Source organism: Amphiura filiformis, chromosome 15 (genome assembly GCF_039555335.1).
Source record: "Amphiura filiformis chromosome 15, Afil_fr2py, whole genome shotgun sequence".
Taxonomy (NCBI): Eukaryota; Metazoa; Echinodermata; class Ophiuroidea; order Amphilepidida; family Amphiuridae; genus Amphiura; species Amphiura filiformis.
In genome coordinates this window covers 2,519,069-2,543,416 of record NC_092642.1, presented here as the reverse complement: position 1 = coordinate 2,543,416, position 24,348 = coordinate 2,519,069, and the positions used below count along the sequence as shown (strand labels likewise).

General features: G+C 35.9%; 1 protein-coding gene across 3 annotated transcripts in view; it reads left to right on the top strand.

Annotated features, from left to right (window-relative positions):
* LOC140171144 (serine incorporator 5-like) overlaps positions 1-20,758 on the top strand; it is a 35,035-nt gene extending 14,277 nt beyond the window's left edge. The window contains exons 7-13 of one of the 3 annotated variants that reach the window (XM_072194328.1): positions 508-606; positions 1,735-1,894; positions 5,242-5,293; positions 8,370-8,415; positions 11,235-11,373; positions 12,992-13,153; positions 19,643-20,758. In XM_072194328.1, coding sequence (XP_072050429.1) covers positions 508-606; positions 1,735-1,894; positions 5,242-5,293; positions 8,370-8,415; positions 11,235-11,373; positions 12,992-13,153; positions 19,643-19,670 — 686 coding nt within the window. In that variant the 3' untranslated portion in view covers positions 19,671-20,758. Of the gene's footprint in view, positions 1-507; positions 607-1,734; positions 1,895-2,904; positions 2,981-5,241; positions 5,294-8,369; positions 8,416-11,234; positions 11,374-12,991; positions 13,154-19,642 lie in introns of all 3 variants that reach the window. The other 2 variants (XM_072194329.1, XM_072194327.1) reach the window with 2 other exon arrangements.
* The last annotated feature ends 3,590 nt before the right edge of the window (positions 20,759-24,348 follow it).

Sequence of the window (24,348 nt, the reverse complement as noted above, 5' to 3'; positions counted from 1 at the left end):
GCACTGGTACTACACTGGTACTATACTGGTACTCCGCTGGTTCTGCACAGTACCAGCCAAGTACCTTGTCGACATTAGCGACACAGTGTACCTGTGCAGCAGCTACAATAGGATCTGGTAGTGTAGGCATGGTTATTATCACATTGTTGTTTGAAAAATCAGAATAACTTCTTTTTTTTTTTATTTGGAAGTAGTGTCTGAGGCTGAAAGCTTTAGATGGTGATCGAGATATGCAAGTTTGAGCATTCAAACTGGATAGGAAAATTTATTTTTGTGTAAATAGCACAATGAAGGCTAGGCAGAAATATTTTGATATAGGTGAGCTATTTCTGATGTCTTAGCATAGTGATTGTGATGACATACATTGCCCCTCTAATTCATTAGGCTATTATCTCATGCACTAGATGTGAGAACATGTTATTATTTTACACACAATTCTCATGCTTAAAAATTTTTATCTAGATAATTTAACCTACGACTATTTTTATTTCTCATTTTCCCTGTCAGTGCCAGAGAATCGAGGTGGTATTCTACAGGCCTCTATAGTATCTGCATATATTATGTATCTTACATGGGCAGCTTTGCTTGTAGAACCAGACATATTTGGTAAGTTTATATGAGGGAAAATAGAATTTTAAGTAGAAGCTTTTTATAATAAAAGTCGCACCTAACATCACCTGTCAATCAAACTCAGAAATGGTTTGATTACCATTTGTCATGATGACTGAAATTAATGAATGTCAACACAGTAGAAAACAGTTTGCCCTATGGTTAGTTTTTCACCTTCAAACATACAAACCATCTCAAAAGTTAAAGGTCTTGGAACTTCCTTTGCTGAAGGCACCATGTCATCAATGCTTTTTGCCTTGTTAAATTGCCGACATCATCCGCGATTCCTTTGCTCTGATGAAGGCATCAGATGAATCAAGCTTCCTTTTGCGAGCTACTATTAAACCAATCGCAGGCTGTGGGGAGTTTGAATGACAGGATCATCACACAAACTAGTTTCTTTATTTCTGACAATAAAATCAAATCGAGGTCAACCAAGGTCTAGGTCATCTTGCTCGATTGGACTTAAACTTGGTGGGTGGAATCTTTCGTATGAGGAGAATCGAGGTCATCTGAGATTAGAGGTTATCAAGGTGCTAAATTTTAAACTTTGCCCAAATTTGGTGAAAGTAATTCTCCATATCACAGGAGCTTGAAAAAAATCAAACCGAGGTCACCCGATCAAACTGAGGTCACCAGAGGTTAAAAGTCACATGGGGTAAAATGTTAAAGTAGGCCCAATTGGGCTTATAAATGTAAAATTAGTCAAACAGTATCATTATCATGCTGCCAGTGCTCTCACAGCTACAGGTGGCCTAGTCTTATATAACATCGGAATGAGCTTGCAACCACACAGTATTCACATAAAATGGCCCAAACCTATCTGCTAGTTTCAGTTGTGTGTAGAACTAATGACAAATTATCAGATCCTATCATTTTCACAAAATGTGCTGTTTTGTGAAAATAAAGGTACTAAGTTTCATTTCCTTTCATTTGAACTTGTCACATAATGGGGTCAAAACAAGGACATTCTAAACATGTCAGTTGACCAGCCTACAAAAATTGTGAATAGTGTGCTATGGTTTTGTGTGTGATTTGGGGGCCACAGAAGTTTGTGGATTTGGCAAAGCACACTTGGAATCATGAAAGGTGGTTATAATTATTTTTTTATCTACATGTATGCAGTTCCACTAGCTAACCAGACCATGAGCCAGCAAACCAACATGACAAAAGCTATCTGTGGACCTATCAGCTTTAGTAGTTCCTTTATGGAAGGGGGCAATGGAGAATTAATTAATGCTATTATTGCAGCATTACTTCTGTTAGCTATGGTTCTCTATGCATGGTAAGTTATTATTTATGAAAAAGTGCATTAAGTTACAGTTTGGTAACCACTCTCTATGTCAGAAGATGACAGCAATTTCTTAAAATGTCAGATGAAACATAGGTCAATCTTGAACCGTTAGGTTTACCTAACTGGGAACAAAATATTCAATCAATTTTTAGAAGAAGAAAAAAAAGGCCAAACTCCAACATTTTTTGTGACTGACATATATTATAATAAGAGGTTCTTAGATCCCATGAATGTAACATTATAGTTTACATTTTTGTATTACACATTAATTTAAATGGGCTCGAGCAAACTATTGAGAGAGAACTCAGCAGGGATTGAACCCCGGTTGCTGGGTACCGGTCCAGAGACTTACCACTGCACTACCTGAGTTCACAGTCGGCACTCGGGCAATCTCAACTTAAGCCCCCAGGATAACTCTCTCATTGTGTCTCAGCGGCTAATTATATAATACATAATGAAGAAGGAAACGGCAAGCAGTCCCTTTTGACACACAAAGCAACAATTAGCAGTGGCGGCGCCTGGAATTTTTTTCCCGGGGGGCATTGAGGGGGCAAAGTGAATTTCAGGGAGGGTAAAATCAACAATTGCGCAAAGTTACTGCAAAAAGGTGAAATTTTCGTAATTATGGGTTTTTACTGGAGGGAATCAGAGGGGCAAGAGTTCTGACTGGGGGCATTTGCCCCCTCATGCCCCCCGTGGCACCGCCACTGACAATTAGCTTTAGAACATTAATTTATTACATTAATGTGCCAAAGATTACACAAGCTGCTTAATCTCACCATAAGGGGGCAATTACAGATTAGTGAGCAATTTACTTAGGGGCTTGTGTTTGGTACTGGCTACAAGCCTATTACCCCTCACCCTCCTCCAGGTTCAGGGTGATAGGCCCATAGCCAGTACGTCGGGAAAATAGTTCGCCTTATTTCATCTAACCATTTAGTGTTTGCATAATATTGCATCGTAAAAGTTCATCTCATTACTTCCATGCAACTTAATCATAGCGGTTGGATAGGAATGCAATCCCGGGCACGACGTAAGGAGATGAGTCGAGCCAGATCAGAAGACACTTCAACAAGAGTAAGACCTGCAGCTGCAATCATCATATCAAGCTCGTTGTTTAGTTATGTTTCATTGTCATGCATGTTATTTGTTTATTTATATATATATAGAGGTCAACCATTTTGCTTTCTCATTGGAATGCCCTAAATGATAGCTGAAAAGCCCATGTTTGTATGTGGCACATACGCAAAATTAAGCCACAGTCACATGTGAAGGATTTTTTTGTCGTTGGGGCATATGTATGTTTCACATAGGGTCATAATTGATCACAAGTAATTCTTTGAGAAACAGACCCCAGCCTGGTGCCAACTTCCTGATTATAGCTCTCCAAATAGTGTGGAACAGTTGATTTCTTTTTGACTTGGGGGTAGGATATGGGGGGATGGGTTGGAAAACAATTCTTGAAGTATAGTGAATCAAGCACCTTTTGAGCGACATAATAAGTTGATGGTAAAAATGTGTGCTTGCTCTATTGAAGCTAAACTGATGAATGGTGCATAAATTGAATAAATGTGTGCGAAGCACTCAAAAATTGACACTCTTTAGGTTAAAATGGCCAAATATGGGGTTAATTTGGTCAGAAACCCACATACAGGTGTCAATGTGGGGGGGGGGAGGGGATGATTGGGTGTATTGGCCATTCCCCTATGAAAAATATTGAGTTGATTTATCCCCATCCCCCAGGATCTACACCTATGTTGTGGAAGTGGTAGCCACACATTAGTATGGATCATCGTTGTAACATATGTGGTCTCCCATATGAGCTCACTAATTGCAAAATGTCATATGGTACATCTATTAGTGTGTAACCTGCTATATATTTTTGCTAAATGTTTGTTAAAAGCACAATTCAACATAAAATAAAGCATTTTGTGGTCTCAAGCTTGCTAATTACAAAATGTCATATGATACATACCTTATATAACAAGGATTATTTCTATACTCTGCTTCCATGTCATGAGTTGTTTTCACATAGGAATTCAATGCACTTTACAAGATGATCTGGCTATATCTGGCCTACTGATGAAAATGTTCACATCACAGATGATGACAGGATCATATCATGCTATAGTGATGATTTTGAATTTGACACATAGTTTTGTAACTGGGTCATAACCAACAGGACTTTAAACACACCTTCCATGTGACTCCGGCCCGCAGCCATATAGCCATGTCTATAGTACCTCTATGAGTAATAGGCTTATATTTTGTTGTATACTTTTTAATTCAATATTTTTATTACAGGTTTCTTTTTGCCTATATATGTGATCAAGCGGAGGGGGCAATATATAGGACACTCATTGATTGCATGACATATCTTGTTAATTGTGTTAATGTCCAGTGCCTAAGTTTATGATTTTCTATGATTTTGCATTTCTACCAGTTGTTTTCTTTTCCATTATTTTCAAAACAGCTGTGGCACCTTTGCAACATTAGTGCTACACATTGTTCAGTGCATAATTGGCAAAACTTGTATCATTGTGATTTGGATGTGAAATGCAGGGGCGTAGCAAGCGGGGGGACATGGTGGACGAAGTCCATAGGCCCCGAGGGTTCAGGGACTTAAGCAAAAGAGAAAATGAAATAAGCGCTGATTAAACAGATGCTAAAAGGCAGGGCCGAACTTACCTGGGCCAGGCCAAAATTTGGAGGCCCCAAACTCATTGTGAGGAAGGCATGTGGGGCCTACTATAAGATCAACGGTGGTGGCAGAAGCATGGCAAATTAAAGGGAGACAAGCATAATTTGGTTCAGATTTTACTTGGACATTTGCGCGCGAAATAAATTTTCAATTTCAGACAATTTTAGCCAAAAATGAAGGTGAATTTTGCTATGTAAAGGGCTAGTATGATATGCACGAAGCGCGCAATATGCAATTTTACCATAATTTTGGTCCAAAACATGGTGTTGTCGAGCTAAAAGGAACATGCACAGGGCAATTTTGGGGGCCCTCTGTCCCAATGGTAAATCCGGCCCTGCTAAAAGGGCCATGCTCTGTTTCTTGTCCATGGGCCTCCGAGGCTCTTGCTACGCCCCTGGTGAAATGGCATACAGGTTGTTTGGTGCAGTGCTATGCCAAATGTGTATTGTGTGAATGATGCACACTTTAATTAATTTGTTGAGACTATTGATCGGAACATTCACAAAAGCCAAATATTTTTGCCTATTTATCACTGAACAAAGGTTAGCTGGTTATGCATCAATGCAGTTTAGTTATATCATTTGTTTTCTTTTGTTTTGTTTTATTTTCTGTTCTGTTCCTAATTATTTTCAAACAGCCTTGGCACCTTTAAAGCATTTATGAGCACTGGTTCAAGCAATGAAATTTATGTGAGTTATAGTGATGTAGAGTTAGATTTTGTTTTAAGTTTATTGGCGATCCTGACTTTTAGACCACCCTCGCTATATATAGGGCTCAAATATTACCATTTCATCAAGGTTTAATATTCTAACAATCTTAAACTAAAAGTTTCATCTAAGAGTCAAGCTTTAAACTATTAAGCAAAAATATCCAACAAGCTAAAAACGATTTTTTACCTATTTTGAATAAGCAATGACCTACCTAATATTACTAATCCATGTTTCCGATGATATCCAAGAAGCTAAAATATTGTGAAAGGGGGCAGGGCTTTGAGTAATGAGGGAAATTACGGGGTAAAATATATCATGTTTTTCGAGAAATTCGCCATCTTGAATAAATGCAGAATTGCATCACACAGTAAAATGATGTCAAACGCGCTTGAAAATGCATGATACGCTAGCGTAAATTACCGTCAAAACGGCGTACATCAAGCGCTTATGCTCTGTGAAAACTTGAAGCTGGCATCACGGTTTTGTTACCAGCTCTTTTACGTCAAAAATAGCTATAAAAACATGAATTTTGGAACAAAATAAAGCTTGTTCGATGGAATAAAATGTATGTTTGTACAGTTGAAAACATGTTTAACCTTGTTGCGAAAGCTTAATATGATAAATTTGTAATTTGTACCTTATATAGCTCGGGTGGTCTAAAAGTCGGGATCGCCGGGCTTCAATGTATCATATTGCTATGAATGCATGTTAGTAGAGAATATAATCTAGTGATGTCATTGTTAATTTGCTATTCAGATATTTATTATAACATATCATTATGGCTTCTGCCTCTGCTGTGTCTTGTCTCAAGTTGAGAATGCTATAAGTTCATATTGCATCACTAGCATGTGGACAAACTGTCTATATATACATATGTATACACTCTGCAGGAGTAGGTTATTAGCATGCAGGATTCAAAACTGCCATTTGTAAATACTCACATTGCATTACTCTCACCTTGAGACGAGACACACTATAGGGTTGTGTATCTATACATCTTGTGATGAGGTTTGTATGTATTTTTGTGATTATTGCTTACTGAGGATACCAAATTACTATAAATCATTCCTTTTAATATGTGAAGTGCCTTTGGCAATCATCATAAAAATGGCTTTATACCCAAAAAAACGGCATCTTCTATAGTTGTTATAATGCAAAGGGGCGGTTCATAGTTACCAAGGGTTCATTAGTATGCTCGATTCATGACAACAATTTATCATCAATGCAATTGTAAAACATACAAGAGATTTCGGCAACATGGTTTAAATGATTCTGTAAGTTTCAGATTGATAAATCTTTCACACCAGCTGCTGTAGCTCAATTTCAAAGGTTAATGGGGTAGTCCAGTTGAAATCCATACACTCCCTGTAGAAAGCATGACCGTACACAGGGAGTGTAGATGTCAAATGGAATCGCCCATTCAGGTAACTCCATTTGAAATACACACTCCCTGTGTGGAAGATTAATGCTGTGTCTTATCCAGTGGGGGGCATATGGATTTCAACTGGCATAACTCAATGGGAGAGCATAGCATGGTGGTTAGAGTACGCATGAGGTGCACGGGGTCCCAGATTCATTTGTTGGGTTATTTACTGAGAGAGTCTTAATTTTTTTAAAAACATCTGTAGATTAATTTCTACTATCCAAAGGTTAATTAATAGAATTGGGAAAACGAACAATGAGAGTACTCTGGTTTGCAGAGGGAATATAAAGCTGTTGGTCCTGTGTATATAGAGTCATACCCATACATATCTATCACAGTCAGTGTCGGAAAGAGTAGGGTGTTTACCACTTGCTGTCCTTATCCATCCCAGCTTGTTCATGCAAGCCCTTAAAATTAGTATTCTTATTTGGGTGTCCTTATGCCCCAAAAGCAGTAAATTGAAATAAATTAACTAATTAATTAAATGCTATTTGGATGCATTGGAATTGGAATAGAATAAAAAATGGTTTCAACGATTGTACATAATGTTTTCTCAGGGCTGTGATTTGAATTCAGTCCTGCATAAATTGAATGAATTAAATCAATGCTGCCCCATACTAATTAAAACACACTGTATGACATTATATTCAGTAGGCAAACTATGTACTGATCTGTGGTAACAAGAGAAGTATAAAATAGCAAATATTATATGCTCTGAAGTGAAGTAATATACCAATTAGGGTGAAACACTATTTGGCATAATTAGAAATTAATAGCTGCCACAGAGAAAATTCAATCTTCTTGTGGTACAAATCACTCAAATGCAAACTGTATTTGAAGAGTTTAGATGCTGAATGCAATATGCCTTCCATGTGCTGCTGAGTGTTTATGTTTATTAATAGTGTTATTGATAGTGTTATTATACATTTTTGTACATATCCCTGGTTTTAATGGGTGTCAGCTTTTAAAAAAATGCAATATTTACTATACTTGGTCAGTTGGTGTGCTCCACAATTAGCTATTACAAATATATCTCTTTACATAAAATAACAATATACAAACAATAAATGCACAAGGTAGCAATTGGATATTTGCAATTTACATCTGAACCTTTCATTTGGTTGCTGGTGACAAGTTAGTCATTGAAAGATGGGAGGGCGGACCTTTCAAGTAAATTTAGGGCCTGGTTTTTTTTTTTTTTTTTTTTTTCACGGATGACCTTTAAAATCACCAAAATCTGTACAAAATGTGCCAAAAATGTATCAGTACTCACAGTTTTCCAGTTAAAATCATTTGATTTTTGAAGACAAGTTTACATATGAAAAAAAAATCCCCAAGCAGTAAATTGCTGTCCTTGGGCCTGCATAGAACTGTTTTTAAAAATTATTATTGTTGCCTTATAAGTAATTAATATAAAATGGCAAATGGCTCACTGGAATAATGCTGATGGCAGCTTTTGTACGTGCATATGCTATGTTTTTGCGGTCACACAAGCATGTAACACGTAATAAATTTGACATTTAGATTGATTGCTCTATCAGAATCAGTTAATTGCTTTATGTGTTGTTAAATTACAATCTCTACCTACTGTGTATTTGTAAATTAATAAGACTGTCATCATTATTGTTACAGGAATCAGGATTTTGGTGCTGTGCATCTAAAGATGAAGAAAGCCAAGGTATTGATACCTTTTATATTCCATCATAAGACTTCTATAGATAAAATGCTCATCAGTACTCCTATTTGCAAAGACCTTTCACACTGCCCGATTTGGCACAGTTTACATAAATAGTGAAATCAGGTTCTGATTGGCTAATTGAATCTTGTCATCATTACATCAGCACCTCATTCGTCGATCAATCTGTGTAGTATTGCGTGATGCCAACATGACCTAGTTCTTTTTACACAATCGGTCAGCCAGTGTGAAAGCTCTTTGTAAAATAGTGTAAAATTATCACATCAGAAGAGAGCCAAAAAGACTTCTATAAATGGGTAATCACATACAATAATTTTAATGGTTTGGAGTGAGAGAGGATTTTGTTATTTTTGCAATTGCCCAATCGTGCCCTTACACTCCAAGATTACTCCCCATTCCAGAAAAATACATCACTGTTTCTTTTTCGATTGAAAAAATATTATCCTGTTTTGCCAAATGAAACATAGCTAAATCCTAATCTTTCAGTCTTATAATTTGTGACTAAAGCATGTTTTTGGTTAATTTTCCTTCAAATTATGCAAATATTTAAATTGGACTTTTATTGCCAGTTAAAACTAATTAATTGGGATTTAGCTATATTTCATTTAGCAAAACAAGATAATATTTTTTTAAAATTCAAAACAATTAGTGCTGTATTTTTCTGGAATAGGGAGTAAGTCCTCTGCATTACTACACATTACATATTTGTTGAAACTCCATTTGTGAAATTCACAAAAATAAAACCCTCTTAAAAATTACCACTTACACCGTATCTGTTATGGAATTGAAATGAATTAATGTATGAATTACAAATGGATGATTGATTGATTCAGTGATGAATGAATATGTGACCTTATCAAGTTAAATTAGAACATTATCGCCAAAATGTTCCCTCCAATTAGAGGCAGATATTATAATAAATTCTCATGCTTATTATTATTAAATGACCATCAATAAATGTACATAATATTGAGCCAATTTTTAATATGTCACATTGTAATGATCACATTCAGACCAAAATAAAACACCTTTGTTAGCAGTGCAAACATTTCAAAATATGTGACGTGTCATGTCAAAAGGAGACACTTTTGGGCAGGGTCGTAAATGGAGATATAGCCAAAAATCTGCTCGGGATGATTTTTTCACAATTTTCACAGTTTGTTGCGAATTTGTGATGTTATTAATGTTTGAAATATTGTCTGATAGTTTCAGACCGAAATATAACTGGCATCTTGTATTTTTGAGACATTTTTCAAGGTAATTCCTACTCTCAACATTGTCAATAATATTTTTAAAGGCTGATGTCTCAATTTCCAATTTTATAATACCATAACTTACGAACTCAATATCTTAGCTTAGGAATGTTCAATTTCATTGGGGAAAACGGCGTTGTGGAGCAAAATATCTCTATATTTAAGATATGTAAAAAACTCAAAATTGATAACCTGCCCAAAAGTGTATGTCTCCTTTTGACATGACACGCCACATATATATGTATATGTTTTGATATTTAGACAATGTCCTGATGTATATCAATATCTTGATGTGGTCACATTTGGTATGTCTGTGGGGTCTATGATTTGAGTCACTCATTCATCTATATGATATGAATCACAACCCAAATGTTAAAGGTCATATTGGAATATCCAGCATTACCTGCAACATCTAAAATCAGTCAAGCATATAGAAGATGATGTTTAATTATGAATAATGTGGTAAAAGGGTAGTATTATTCACAGGAATGTTCACAGATTCTGTGGAGATGATGACTTGCTTGATATCCTTATTTAGCCATAAAATCAAACGAAAGCAGCAAACACACGTATCATATTTTGGTAGAAAATAACAAGTGACAATTATTATGATCCAGATGATATCAGCCCTTCCTTCTTCCTGTTTGCACTTGATAATATAAGTGGAGTAGGTAATGTTGCTATGCATCCTGTTTACCAACCCTTGGGTTGGTAAACTGTTCTTTCTTTTTTCATAGTATAGTGATACCTCGTATAAACTCGATAGTTAGCATATGTGCTTACTGTCAGGTGCTTTAAAAACATGCAAACATGAAGTGCCCCATCCACAAAAGTGTAAAGGGTTTTGAGCAAATCATTGATACACATATTTATATACGAACAAGTAGACCTGCAAATTTGTATCTCAACCCCAATAGCTCATTTGGTAAAGCCCCAGACTTTGGTACAATTTCATATTTTCAAAAGCACTCGATAGTAAGGCAATAGAAACAAATTAGTTCGATCTTTCGATCGACCATCGATGCTTGGTCGATCCTTAGTAATTATGTAATCAATTAGTTGACTATTTTAATTGTGACAAAATATGAATATATATAGTATGCATTGATATTGACCAATATAAATTTAGCATTGTTGTTAGTTCATTAATAACAAGCATCGAAGCAGCATCGACGGTCGAACAAAAGATCGAACAAATTTGATTCTGGTGCCTAAGCACATGTGCTAACTATTGAGTTTTTAAGGTATGTGATATAGCTTGAGCTGTTAGCCTATCCTGAAACTTAAACAGTCTAAATGATACGGGTGCAAATCCTACAATAAAAAGGTATAATTATGATCACAGTGGAATGTGGGGGTTTCTTAATGAAAGAAATGATACATGTAGAAATGATTTTCTTTTCAAAAAATGTTGCAAATGTGTGAAGGTTTCACCAGAGCAAAATTTGAAAAAAAAAATATTTAAGCCCAAATCATTGAGAAATGTCTCTATAATTCAGGATTGATTTCCTTAGACTTACAATGATCACAATCGTTTTCTTGCTGTAGAGGATATTGAAGTACGAAGACGAGGCTGGGGCCTTATCAGGAATGAGATAAACGGGACGGTGTATAACTATTCACTCTTTCATCTCACATTTGTGCTAGCTTCATTCTACATCATGATGACACTCACTAACTGGTATAGGTAAGTAAGGAAGACTTCACCACTTTAAGGATAGGTTTAGGCTCTAGACTCTCATGTAAATCTATGTTTTTTAGATTTAAAAGTCTGCATTATCAAGTGATTCTGGCAAATGCCTTTTGCCCGGGGTGGGGGGGGTTCTTGAAGAAAAAAAAATTATGGGGATGTGCCACACAGACTTTTGGATGCTGACTTTCTCTATACCTACTTTTTGCTGATTTTGCCACCCATCAGTATACCAATTTTCCACAAAAAACACCCAAAAAGCACCCAAAAAGCACCAAAATTTGCCCTAATTGGGCACTTTTGCCCAAATGCGCCCAATTAGGCGCATTGGTCTCCACTGAAAACCCACCCATTGATATACCAAAATTGCTGAAAAGGTACCCCAAAACCGTGGCACATCCCCGTATACCTTCAACCAGGGAGAACGCCCTTCGGGGCCTTTTGTGAGAATCATTTGATACAAGCAGACCAACAGGCATTGTGATTCATCCAACAGTGTTTTGAGAGAAAGATTGTTCCTTAACCCCATGAGAACTACCTGCCGATTGGCCAAAATGAAAATTGTGTCAAATTTTGAACCAATCAAGGAGGGTATTAATAAGATCATCTGCAAATGCAAGTTTGACCGTAAATAGTTAAAAACCTAGTGATAATTGGCAGTTGAAATGAGCATTTCGAGTTATCAACCAATCAGAAATGCTGTTAGATGACCAGTAGTGTCCAGGGGGTTAATCACATTTACATTTCCACACATTCATTGACTCATTCTATCAGAGAAGATGAGAAAAGAGGAGATCGCTCGAACATATAATCCGATTACCCACAGTTAACCTCCATTCACTTTTCTTTGTTTGGGGTACTTAAAATACCACTTGAAACTTCCTTTGTGGTAATCTGTTCATCCGACACACGCTCGACTGATTCGGTAGTTCTCTTAGTGGAGAAAATATTCCACACACGGAAGTACATCATTAAATTCCCAATTTCGCAGTCAAATCATGCTTTATTTCTTTAAAGAAAAATAATACTAACCAGGGTGACCATGATTTTTAAACGAGTGAAAAAGCATGATATATATCGCGACTCCCATTAAAAAAATCGAAAGTTTTGTTAAGTTATGGAAATTCAAGCATAATTAATTTTCCAGTAAAATTAATATAAGGTCAAAGGAAAAGAAATTTAAATGATAAGTATTTGAATATTTGCGGCAGTTTACGGAAACTTAAAACTAGTGTAATCAGTAATTCAAACTCGTGTCAGTTTCTCCATATACTCCCGTTTTATGTCCAAACGTGTCCAAAAATGCTATTTGGATCCAAAATGAGGGTCTATTTCACAGGGATCTCGGGTCAACCTTAGCAGCCTGTCATGCCAAACAATACAGAAATTATATTTCGCGGTCAACTGACGTAACAAATTGATATCCGGGCATGCGCCGTTTAGAGCTAGACAGTCGTGACTCGCAAAGCCACTTATCGTATTAGTTGATCAATCGGATTAGATCATTATTTCCATCAATAGGCGGATGCACACATTATTTATTTGATGTGGGCAGCGAGCGACCTCCTCTTTTATCATCTTCTCTGATTCTATTCATCCATTTTGTTGATTTCAGACCAGAAGAAGCCACGCTGGAATCTCTGAACAGAACATGGCCACCTTTCTGGGTGCGGCTTGGCTCAGCATGGTTATGTGGTGTACTCTATGTGGTCAAATTAATGTATCTCATGTGCTGTGACTCATGGACCAGGTCAGATTATCAGCAGACATCCACCAGGTGAACTCAGTATAGATCATATCAAACCATGAAAATATTTCTTCTTTATACAGTGGTTAATGTTCAAGACTTGTACAAGAAGTTTATAGATCTCGTTCCCCCTATATCCCATAATGCAACATTCTTAGAGTGTATTTGTACCACCAATGTCTGCATTGTAATGTGACAATTCATGCACTGTCTTCAAGCTCATGGTCAGAGTTTTATTTAACACACAAATAGCATGTATATATGCGCGTTCACGCTCTTTGCGTACCTCTTTAAATCCAAAGCGCAAAGTCCAATGTGTACAAAATCCGGAAAATGTATATGTTCAAATATTCTATGATTTGATATAGAAATACCTGATATTTCCAGCTGGGGTTGATGGGTTCTATAATTGAAGACTGAAGTAAAATGACTAGTTTGCGTCTGACGTCAGGGCAAAGGCGCGACGTGATTGGTTGCTGAACTGCACAGTACAGCATTTTTGGTCTGGTTGACAGGACGTCATACGCAAACTGGTCTTTTTAATTTTCTGTTTAATTATATGTCTGTCTTCATGTAAGCATTGAATCATTTGAAAATCACAAAAAAGACAAATTGATAGAGGGAGTATAGGGCTAAATAGTTACTAATGAAAAATAAAAATTCTAGAAGAAATATTTGGTCTCTACCCCTAACAATTTTTAAAAGATTCTTGAGTGCCCTAGGCGAAAATTTTGTAAACAATTCAGTGAAATTGATACACACATTGTTAAAAAAGTCTTCCAAAATAAAAAGCATTGTGTTATACCACTTGAGAGGAAAAGTTTCCAATTGAAAGGGTACAAAAATATTGATTACACCCCTTCAACATAACAAAATGCTTAAAGAAAACCCTGCTCTTGAGTGATGATGACATTACGCAACCCACTGGAATAGTGCATATGGTATATAGGGAAAACTGCTGCAGTGAGCTGCATCATTGACAAGTCTTTGCAAATTTCAAGTCCATTATAATTAACCACTGTTCTGGGATTCAATTTCTGTAGCCTTTTCTGTTGCAAGCTGCATGGGGATAACACTGAGGTGTGCTGGGCATTATTTGGTAGCTGTAACTTCCTTCTGTGTTCAAATTCAACTCGTAAAATATTGCACTATATTGGAGCTATCTGTATAACTGTTCTAAATCCAAAAATTTCATGTTTGGACTTATGTTAATTGTTATTTGACATGTTTGCTATATCTATGGAACTTATATTATTTTTAGCAACAGACATGCCAATAAAAACTACTTTGGGCCTTATGAATGAGATATACCTCAAAGCAACTAGCTCACCAAATTGAATAAAATACTGAAAGATGACCTTATGAGTTGAAAAAAAGAGCATTGTCTGATTGCAATTATACTAAATTGAGTGATCATTTTAGGGACAGAAAGTCCTATATGCAATAGCTGCCATATAGATATTTTTAAAACAATTTCTGCATTCTATATTGTATCCATCTAAGTAACAATATAATACTTATTAGATATTATATTGTTACGTAGATGGATATAATATGGCTTTTGTGTAGATGGGCATTTTATGAAGATAAAAAGAAGACTTGACATGGGATATGATGTATACCCAGAGTTCACCAGGGGTACACAATAATGTACAGGTGCAATAGGAGGGCAAGGAACTTTAATATGCTTTCCATGTACAAAGTATATATTTTTGTACATACTATGAAGTCTATCTTTCATGTAAGCCTTCACAAATTGGCCTATTTTAAAAATGGCAAATTTCTTTTCATTTTAATAAAAATAAATTTAAATTTTTTCTCAATTTGTTGCAGAATGTCTGTAATGATGATCTAAGCATTAATACCCATTTTGAGATGGTCTTTCATCAACAATATAGTTAAATAAAAGTTTTGACAATAATGAAATTTTACTAAATAATGAATAATGAAATCGTGACCTCATATTTCACGGAAAAAAATGTAACATGAAACTAATCATTTCAATTCATTAGCTTCATACAGTTTTATTTCATAAGCTGTATACTCCCTTTCTTGATACTAGGCTAAATCTGTGAAGGCATACATGAGGGTAATAGCCAAATATGCATGTAACATACCCACCAATTAACGGCTGCACTAACCTGTATGGGGAAGCTAATTATCATGATGGTATTATACCCACCAATATTAACGGCTGTGCTAACCCATATGGGGAAGCCAATTATGATGATGGTATTATACCCACCAATATTAATGGCTGTGCATACTAACCTATATGGGGAAGCTATAATTGAAGACCGAATTAAAAAAGACTAGTTTGCGTCTGACATCAGGGCAAAGGTGCGGTGTGATTGGTCGCTGACCTACGCAGTACAGCATTTTTGGTCTAGTTGACAGGACATCATACGCAAACTAGTCTTTTTAATTCGGTCTTCAATTATAATTATCATGATGGTATTATACCCACCAATATTAATGGCTGTGCTAACCCATATGGGGAAGCCAATTATCATGATGGTATTATTCAGAGATATCTTACACTTCCCATAATGCATTTCTTCCATTTTAATTTCCTGTACTGATTTGCTATCTAGTGCAACATGGGTCGACAGACAAAACGTTGGTCAATGAACAGAGCGCATCCAGATCCCGGGGGTACTCAGTACAAATGACCATACGAGGGGACGTGCACATAAACATGGGTAGCATTTTCAGCCTTCTGGTATATCAATGACCCCTTTTTCAAAGCCTATTTTGGTATATGAATGGGTCCTTTTTTCAAAATTTTCTCAATTTTTTCGGAAAACAGCCCAATTTTTCCTTAATCTAGCCAAAATGTTCAAAATTTTCCCAAAATTTTGGGAAAATTTGTAAAAACTAAGACAATTTTGGGTAAATTCGGCCGAAAATTTTGACTTTTGGTATATCAATGGGTCCAAATTTCTTGAAAAATTGGTATATTTATGGGTCTACTTCCAAAATCTCAGCGGCACGTCCCTACCAAAACCAAACTTGAGTACCCCGGATCCAGATCTTGCAACATATGTTTATTTCATGACTATTGAGCCATGTTTAAGTAATGTATTCTCAATATGAAAACAAAGGGAACTTGTACAAAGTAATAAGAGTGTCCTTTGCTATAATGAGGTGATGCATCATGTTGCAAAGGATTCTGGGATTGGTAAGATACCTTCTCTGGGCATTATTACTGTAAGTTGTGCTACAATATTTGTGGTCCTTGGTGATGGGCTTTACTGATTTGAAAAAAATGTATGTATGTTGTAAGGCAGAATACAGTCAAGTATTTTTCAGGAAAGACTTTCCTAATTTTATCTTTAATCTGGTATTGGTTATGTTTTGCATGAATTCAGTCTCTGAAAGCTGTGCCAGTATCTAAATTGAGAAGAAAATTGGCCTGTGATGAAAACACAAAATACATTTTGCGTGAGCACAGTATGGGATTCATCATAGCAAGATCAGACAAAAGTCGTGAAAAGACCATGGTCTCTTCTTTAATTTGGTGCAAAATCATCCACTTGGACTTCGGAATAGAAGGGATTTCTATCTTAAAGTTGAGCAATGTTAATATGCCCTCAAAATATTTTGTGTCTGAGCACATACTGTAGAATTGTATCTACAAACATATGCCTCTAAAGGATGTTTTCTTTTGACGAAGGATACAAAAGGCAGACACCTTCAAAAACTTGAGAGAATACATTACTGATACAGGAGGCTGTACAAACATATATAATTGTAAGTCCAATCTATTGTAATGTTTTTGTGGAGGGTATCTGCCTTCGATCTCTTTTGACATATATGCCTGTAGATAGAATTCTACAGTATTAGAATATCCAGGAATTGTAGTATAACAACAATTCAACAACTCTTCCTATACCTTTGTACAGGAGCCAAGCATTGTTAATCCGTGATGAATCCACAGTCCAGTAGCATATACGCGAACGCACGGTTACGCGTACGCGTTACGCATAAGCGCGTAAAATTCGTCATACCTGGAACATATGTGTAAACACATGAACATAAACTCTCTTATGTTGGCGGTAGCAGCTAAATATTACCGCTTTATTCTTCAGTTTTATTGCTGATATCGACAGAGAAATACCGCGATCTTCTTGTAAGGTTGAGTGGCAATGACAAACGGACATTCCGAATGAAAGAATCATGTGAATTAGACATCTTTAGCTTGTTTCGTTGTTGAAAGGGATTCAACCATGTTTCACCGTTGCTCATCACCGATTAACAACTCGCGTCCGGCAACCACTCAGACGATGCAGTCGCATCGTTGTTAATCGGTGATGAACAACGGTGAAACATGATTGAATCCCTAACTCTAAGGCCAGGATTTGACCCTATCAACACATTTTCAGCAATATCTGAAAATTGGACATTGCGACTTTTACCGGGACTTGCCACGATGCGTCACATTTTCATGCTTAAAGTAACTGCAGACGTTTTCTTAATACAAGAAGTCTCTGAAAACAATAATTATTCAAATATGGTTCACTGAATATTTTCAGAAAAATGAATTGAGGACCAGTAATCATACATGTAGTCTTTGTTTCACTTTGAGTTGGTAGCACAGAATTAAAACCAGAGAACCAGGACTCGACCGCCATCTTGATACAGGCATGGAGCAAAAGTTGGGGGTATTCGGTTTCCCTCGGAATGCGCTAGAGGCATTCGTAGTCATGCAAACGCGACATGGATTATGGGCGCACTTGATGCGACCTGCACGCGAGTACCAAGACGCTTCAGATGAAACGCAGAATTGTTTTCGTTCTTCTCCGCGCACCGTCGGCAAGGACCCAAATACCCCAATTTTCTCCCCATAGCTGACGGCGCGATTGTACATGCCGGTATAGGGAGTCCCGGTTCTCCTTCTCTAATTCTGTGGTTGGTAGTGATGTCAATACTTGAATGTGGTTCATGTGTACATATCGTTATGAATTTTGCTGAAGGCCAAATCCGGATTCGGCTTTTGGTAAGTTCATGTTACGCATGCATTATTTTTTATTTCGAGAATAAGGGATCAATGGTTTACATAATAGAGGGCAACGATTCAAATTTTTAATGGAGATCAGATGATAACAGCATAATAAATAATCAAAAGATGGCGGCATACAGGGTTAGCTAACGGTGCATCACAGTACAGTCTACGTAGATAACCGTTAAAAAATTGATATGCTACCCTCTATAGGTAAAGCATTGATCGCTTGTAGCTCCTTGTTCTCGAATTAAAAAATAATGCATGAGTAACATGAATTTACCAAAACCTGAATCCTGATTTACCGATTTCATAATAATATGTTCTGTGTGATTATGTTATTGAGGGATTTATTGCGACCAGCAAAATACATACATACGTCACTTCCAAACTCTTGGTGAAATAAAGTATTGAGCTGTTTGTACGATTATCTTGATTTTGGTTGGTAAAATTACTCTCATTGTAATCATTTAAACAAATAATATTTTCATTGGTAAAACTAAAACAAACTTATCCATTGTAAAATATGCTGCATATATTAACCTCTAATTAACAGTGTACATGTAAAATACTGTGTTGTAGTTCAGTGCCTATTTATAATAATTTCTACATGTAATATCTATATTTTGATCACTGTAAATGATTCTTACAACCATTTATATATATCTGAGTGTCATTTGTGTATATATGTAAGCTGTAGAAACAACTAACTTATTATTGTTATTATAAATAACTTTTACTTCATGCTATGTATCATTCAACGGCATTATTAATAACTTATTCATTTTGGAACAGATCTGCCATGCTATTTATTTGCAATTGAGTACGGTAATAACTGTGCTACAAATGGATATTAATGTAAAACGGGATATGCAATACATTAATTTCTGCCAATAATAGTGTTATTATATTCAGTGACTTGTACTTCATGCTATGTATCATTTAATGGCTTTATTAATAACTTACTTAATCATTTTGGAATAGATCTGCCAGTACAAGCTATTTATTTGCAATTGAGTAATAAATACAAATGGATAATAATGTAAGACGGGATATGCAATACATTATTTCCTGCCAATTTGTATTTTGCCTTCAGAGGTGCTATCATTTTGATAACAATTAATGTTCAATTTTCCCCAAAATTTTAGGGCAAACGTAGGAAACACATGGCCCCAAATATGCAATACGAAAGAAGCACATTGTCTTTAAGCAATCGCATAACATAATGTTTTTGCCAAATGTTTCTGATATTTACTTTTTTACACAATGTGTATGCAATTGTATGTGTACATTCATTGTGTTAGTAGTACTTAATTTTACCTATTACGTATGTATTCAAATAATCATTGAAAAAATATGTATTTTAAATGTTGTTTTGGCCTTGATCTAACAAGTGTATTATAGTGGCGTTATCAAGGGGCTTTCATTTATTAATGGTCACAATGCATGGTGGTGGTTATTAACAGGTGCTAAAAAGAAAAAGCCTCTTTTCAATAATATGCATTTTGAATTTTCAGTGATTTGGACTGGCCAAGAGTGGTATAATAGTGATATGGTGCTCCAGTATTTCATCAGGATTCAGAAGTGACATAACCATATGTATGGTGAGAGTAAATTTGATGTGATTCGCTCAACAAACTATTGCCTCCCTCATGGGACTTCTTCATCGCAAAGTAAAGTGGTAAAGTGAGTCACATGACTCACAGGATGAGCCTAATCGAGTCCATGATTTGATGAGTGATTTGTAGATCAGAGATAGGCAGACAGTAGTGACTTTCTTCAGATTGAGATCTAATTTTATATAGAGGTGGATCATGTGGACAGCCTCCATGATGCCATGTTTTCGCTACATGCAGTCTAAATTAAACAATGTCTTAAATGACCTCAGGATTTCTTATATTTAAGATAATGTGAATTCTATCACCACGTGCGACTTACTTTTTATATGAAATTTTCCAAACAAGGTACTTTTGTAATTCCATACCATTTTGATCAAAACTTTGAGAACAGTACATTAAATGTTTGTATTTGCCTTTTATATTCAAAGATAGTTAGGGAACAACCCAAAAGATTGATGATGTCTGATCAATGTAAAATGAAAAAAATGTAAAGCGAAACTTTGTTCATAGAACATCATCGATCTGTGGGGGTGTTTCCTCAGTAGCACAGTTCTTACTTAAATACACCAGGGATAATTGAATAGTCGGAATAGGTGACTGAAATCATGTGACGAAACCGGAAGATGTAGCCTAGGTCTAGACAATAGGCGGCCATTTTGTTTCATACATGATGTTATTCACGTGTCGTTATACTTTAGTACACAAATATATAAGTTCACAGGTTTACAATTTTTAAATTATATTTTGAGCATACAATATATTCTGTAGTAAATTGACCAAATGACGGTGATTGTTCAGGTATGATATGCTTGATAGAATTAAACTGTCTGACCAGCTAGTATTCTGCTCCGCCGTCAGTGTGATTCCAGTCACTCCACATACTGTGTTGCGAAGGTCGAGTCGACTAAAGCTGTATTGACGAACACACATACGTTAAAACTGATGTAGCCTACGTCAAACAATAGCGTGACCTGGGTTCCCGACATTGCCCTCTCACCATTTGTAACTTACTTTTATTGTTACTTTTTATCAAGAAATTAAGAACAGTATTTATGACTTAAATATAATTATATGCATGTTCTATTTTTAGTAAAAGATGATAGTAGAGAAATGTAATTTCCTACTTTTAAAACATTTTAAAGGATATTTTCACTTGTGATGTAGTTGCCGTGACAAAATGGTACCACTTGGTGGCCAGCCTCTAATACTCACACATGTAATGTCCATCCTTATGTATTACCTTGTGTTTTGTAACTTATGCTGCTTGTGATGTGCATGTGACAATATTGGAATAGTTAAGGGGTACTACACCCCTGGCCAATTTTGTGCCTATTTTTGCATTTTTCTCAAAAATTATAGTGCATTGGTGACAGGTAAGATATGTAAATTATACGGGCAAAGACTACAATTACTGCACTGAAAATTCAGCAACTCAAGGCAAGTAGTTATTGATTTATTGATCAAATATTGGTTTTCCTCATTTTTGACTGTAACTCCACAACTGTTGTCTGTGCTGAAATAAAATTTTCAGTGCAGTAGTTGTAGTCATTGCCCCTATAATATACATATCTTACTTGTCACCAATGTGCTAAAATTTTTGAGAAAAATGCAAAAATAGACACAAAATTGGCCAGGGGTGTAGTACCCCCTTAAAGCCATAAGATATAATTTCTGCCAAATTTAAATTTTATTATGCTTTAATTATCAAAAAGGATGAAATAATTAGTAAAACTGGTCAGGAAGTTTATTTCCAAAATAATGGGGTAAAATGAAAGAAAACCCATTTACTATTGTGGTTGTTTAACATGGAGCACTATTATGGAGGATTTATGATCTGAATTCAGTTAATAATTTAACATTCTTTTTTCTCTCCAAGCTCATCAAATTTGGCTGAATCCAATTAAATTAAGTGTAACTTGGTACATGTATAAACATTAAAAATATGCCAAAATATCAGATTTGTAAAAATATTAACCAAATTTATTTAAAAAAGATTGTACATGATGGCTTTAAAATACTAATGTAAGACAATGTACAGTTTGTAGTGCAATGTTATTTATATTGTGGTGCTGCTTAGGGAACAAACCAAAAGATTAACAAAAGTCCTACAAACAAAATTATGTTTATAGGACTTCATCCATCTTTTGGTTTCTTCTTTTATGTAAATATGACATATGTATCAAACAAAATGTGGGTGATGTCACCAAAGTTGTTGTTGAGTTGTACAATGTAGCTGATTTACCGTTCATATCCTTATATTCTTTATTGTCTGAATTCCCAATTTTTAACTTGGCTGTACAGTAAATTTTTTATTACTTCTTGGGTCCGGTAAGCGCTGGTAATCGGCGATTGCATAGAAGTGGTGAGGTCTCCTCACCTTCAACATGCTGATGACCAAGGGATCATCCACCTTGTTGTCAAGACCAGTCAGCTAATCGGCATGATTGTTTATCACTTCTGTGTTTACGCTTGCGTACACTCGCCGCACAGCACGGATGATGGAAATAATGAATACTTAACATTAGTTTGTCACATTTTAATGACATTTGAAGGAGGATGGTATGTATTTAAGACCTCATTCGTAGAAATCGTTCGAGAAATAAAAACACAACGATCCAAAAACCCAAGGAAGATACAAATTTAAAAGTTGTAGTTTTCTCCATTGCATGCCCTATTGATTTGTACACAAAGCGTTCACGAACAAGAGAACTAGCGCCATGCTTCCATTGATTAACACGTTAAAACTGGCATTGTGCTTTCATTGAATTAGAGCACAAATGTGCAACTTTTGATTTTGTTTCTTCCTTAGGTTTTAGATCACTGTTTCTTTAATTCTCTATTAATTTCAACAAATAAGGTATTAAATAAGAGCCGAGGAGTACAGGTATTGGCTGCTTGTTTTAATTTTGATATATTTGTCTTTGTTAGGATATACGTGGGTGAACATAACTGGTATCTTAATTCTTTGGCTTACTGTATGTATAGGCAGGACCATGTATGAATGTTTGAGTCTTTTCAGATATTCAGTGTACAGGGGTCCATTTCACTAAACTTCGTAATTCAAGTAACCGTTTGTAAAGTTACGAATGCCCTATACTAGACGTAAGTGTCCCTGAGTAAATCCCTACACGAAGGGTACCATTCGTAAGTTTAGTGAAATGGAACTTATGACTTACGAAACTTCATAAAGTTTAGTGAAATGGACCCCTTGTTTCTAAAAATAAGCTTTATTACTGGAAAAGTGGTAATTTTCATAATGTGTAATTTTTTGTGTTTTGCCAAATTTGAACTAAACTGGCCTCAAAAAGAAACTTATAATTTTTGACAAGGTCATATCTTAAAATCCTCTCCATAAAAATGAACAAAAATTGCACACAGGATTACTTCAATACTCTACTCTAAACACATGTCAGTAACCAAGCAGCTGTCCAACTGACACAACAGCAAAATGCACTGACATGGAACACGTTCCTGGACCAAAATTCACATCCCAACAGATTTCTTTTGTTGGGTTCCAGTTATTCGCCTGTACATGAACAAAAATTACACGCAGGATAACTTCAATACTCTACTCCAAACACATGTCAGTAACCAAGCAGTTGTCCAACTGACACAACAGTAAAATGCACTGACACGGAACTGCTTCCGGGACCACATTCACAGGCGAATAATTGGAACCCAACAAAAGAAATCTGTTGGGATGTGAATTTTGGTCCAGAAAGGTGTTCCATGTCAGTGCATTTTGCTGTTGTGTCGGTTGGACAATTTTTTTGAGTTTGCTTACATATATACATATAAAAGAACACATTTGTACGTTTTTATTTTCAGGGAAGCTGTGTTAAGCATGAAAACCAATGTTCCACAAAATTTCCACTTATACAGTTTACAAATACATACAATTTAGGCATAATTCAAGTAGAAATATTGCAGACAAATATTACATATTTTGTTTTATTAAATTAATTTGCTTATTTTGTGCAATATCAATTACTTAGTCATACACCAAAGAATTTATACTCAAAGAGTACCGACTCAAAATTGCCCTGTGAGTAACACTATGGTAAATCCACCATAGAGATTAGACCCAAAGAGTACCAACTCAAAATTGCCCTGTGTGTAATGCTATGGTAAATCTAACATAGAGGTTATACCCAAAGAGTACCAACTCAAAATTGCCCTGTGTGTAACGCTATGGTAAATCTAACATAGAGGTTATACCCAAAGAGTACCAACTCAAAATTGCCCTGTGTGTAACGCTATGGTAAATCTAACATAGAGGTTATACCCAAAGAGTACCAACTCAAAATTGCCCTGTGTGTAACACTATGGTAAATCTCCCACATTGGTTTGTCACTCATGGGTGTGAGAGGGCATAAAATGTACCCGCATTTATCAGCTAAAGCCACAATCAGGCGGCGGATGACATGTTCGAGCCGGCAACTTGTGAACCGCCCGGCCGTATGGCATTTTCCAATATAGTCGGTTAGTTTTGTGGGGTTCATTATCGAACCCCAACGGTTTTAGCTTGTATTTATATTATTTATCAACATAGGCCTATTTGTTTGTGATATTTCAAGCGTTTTAAAATTTCAAAATAATCCCAT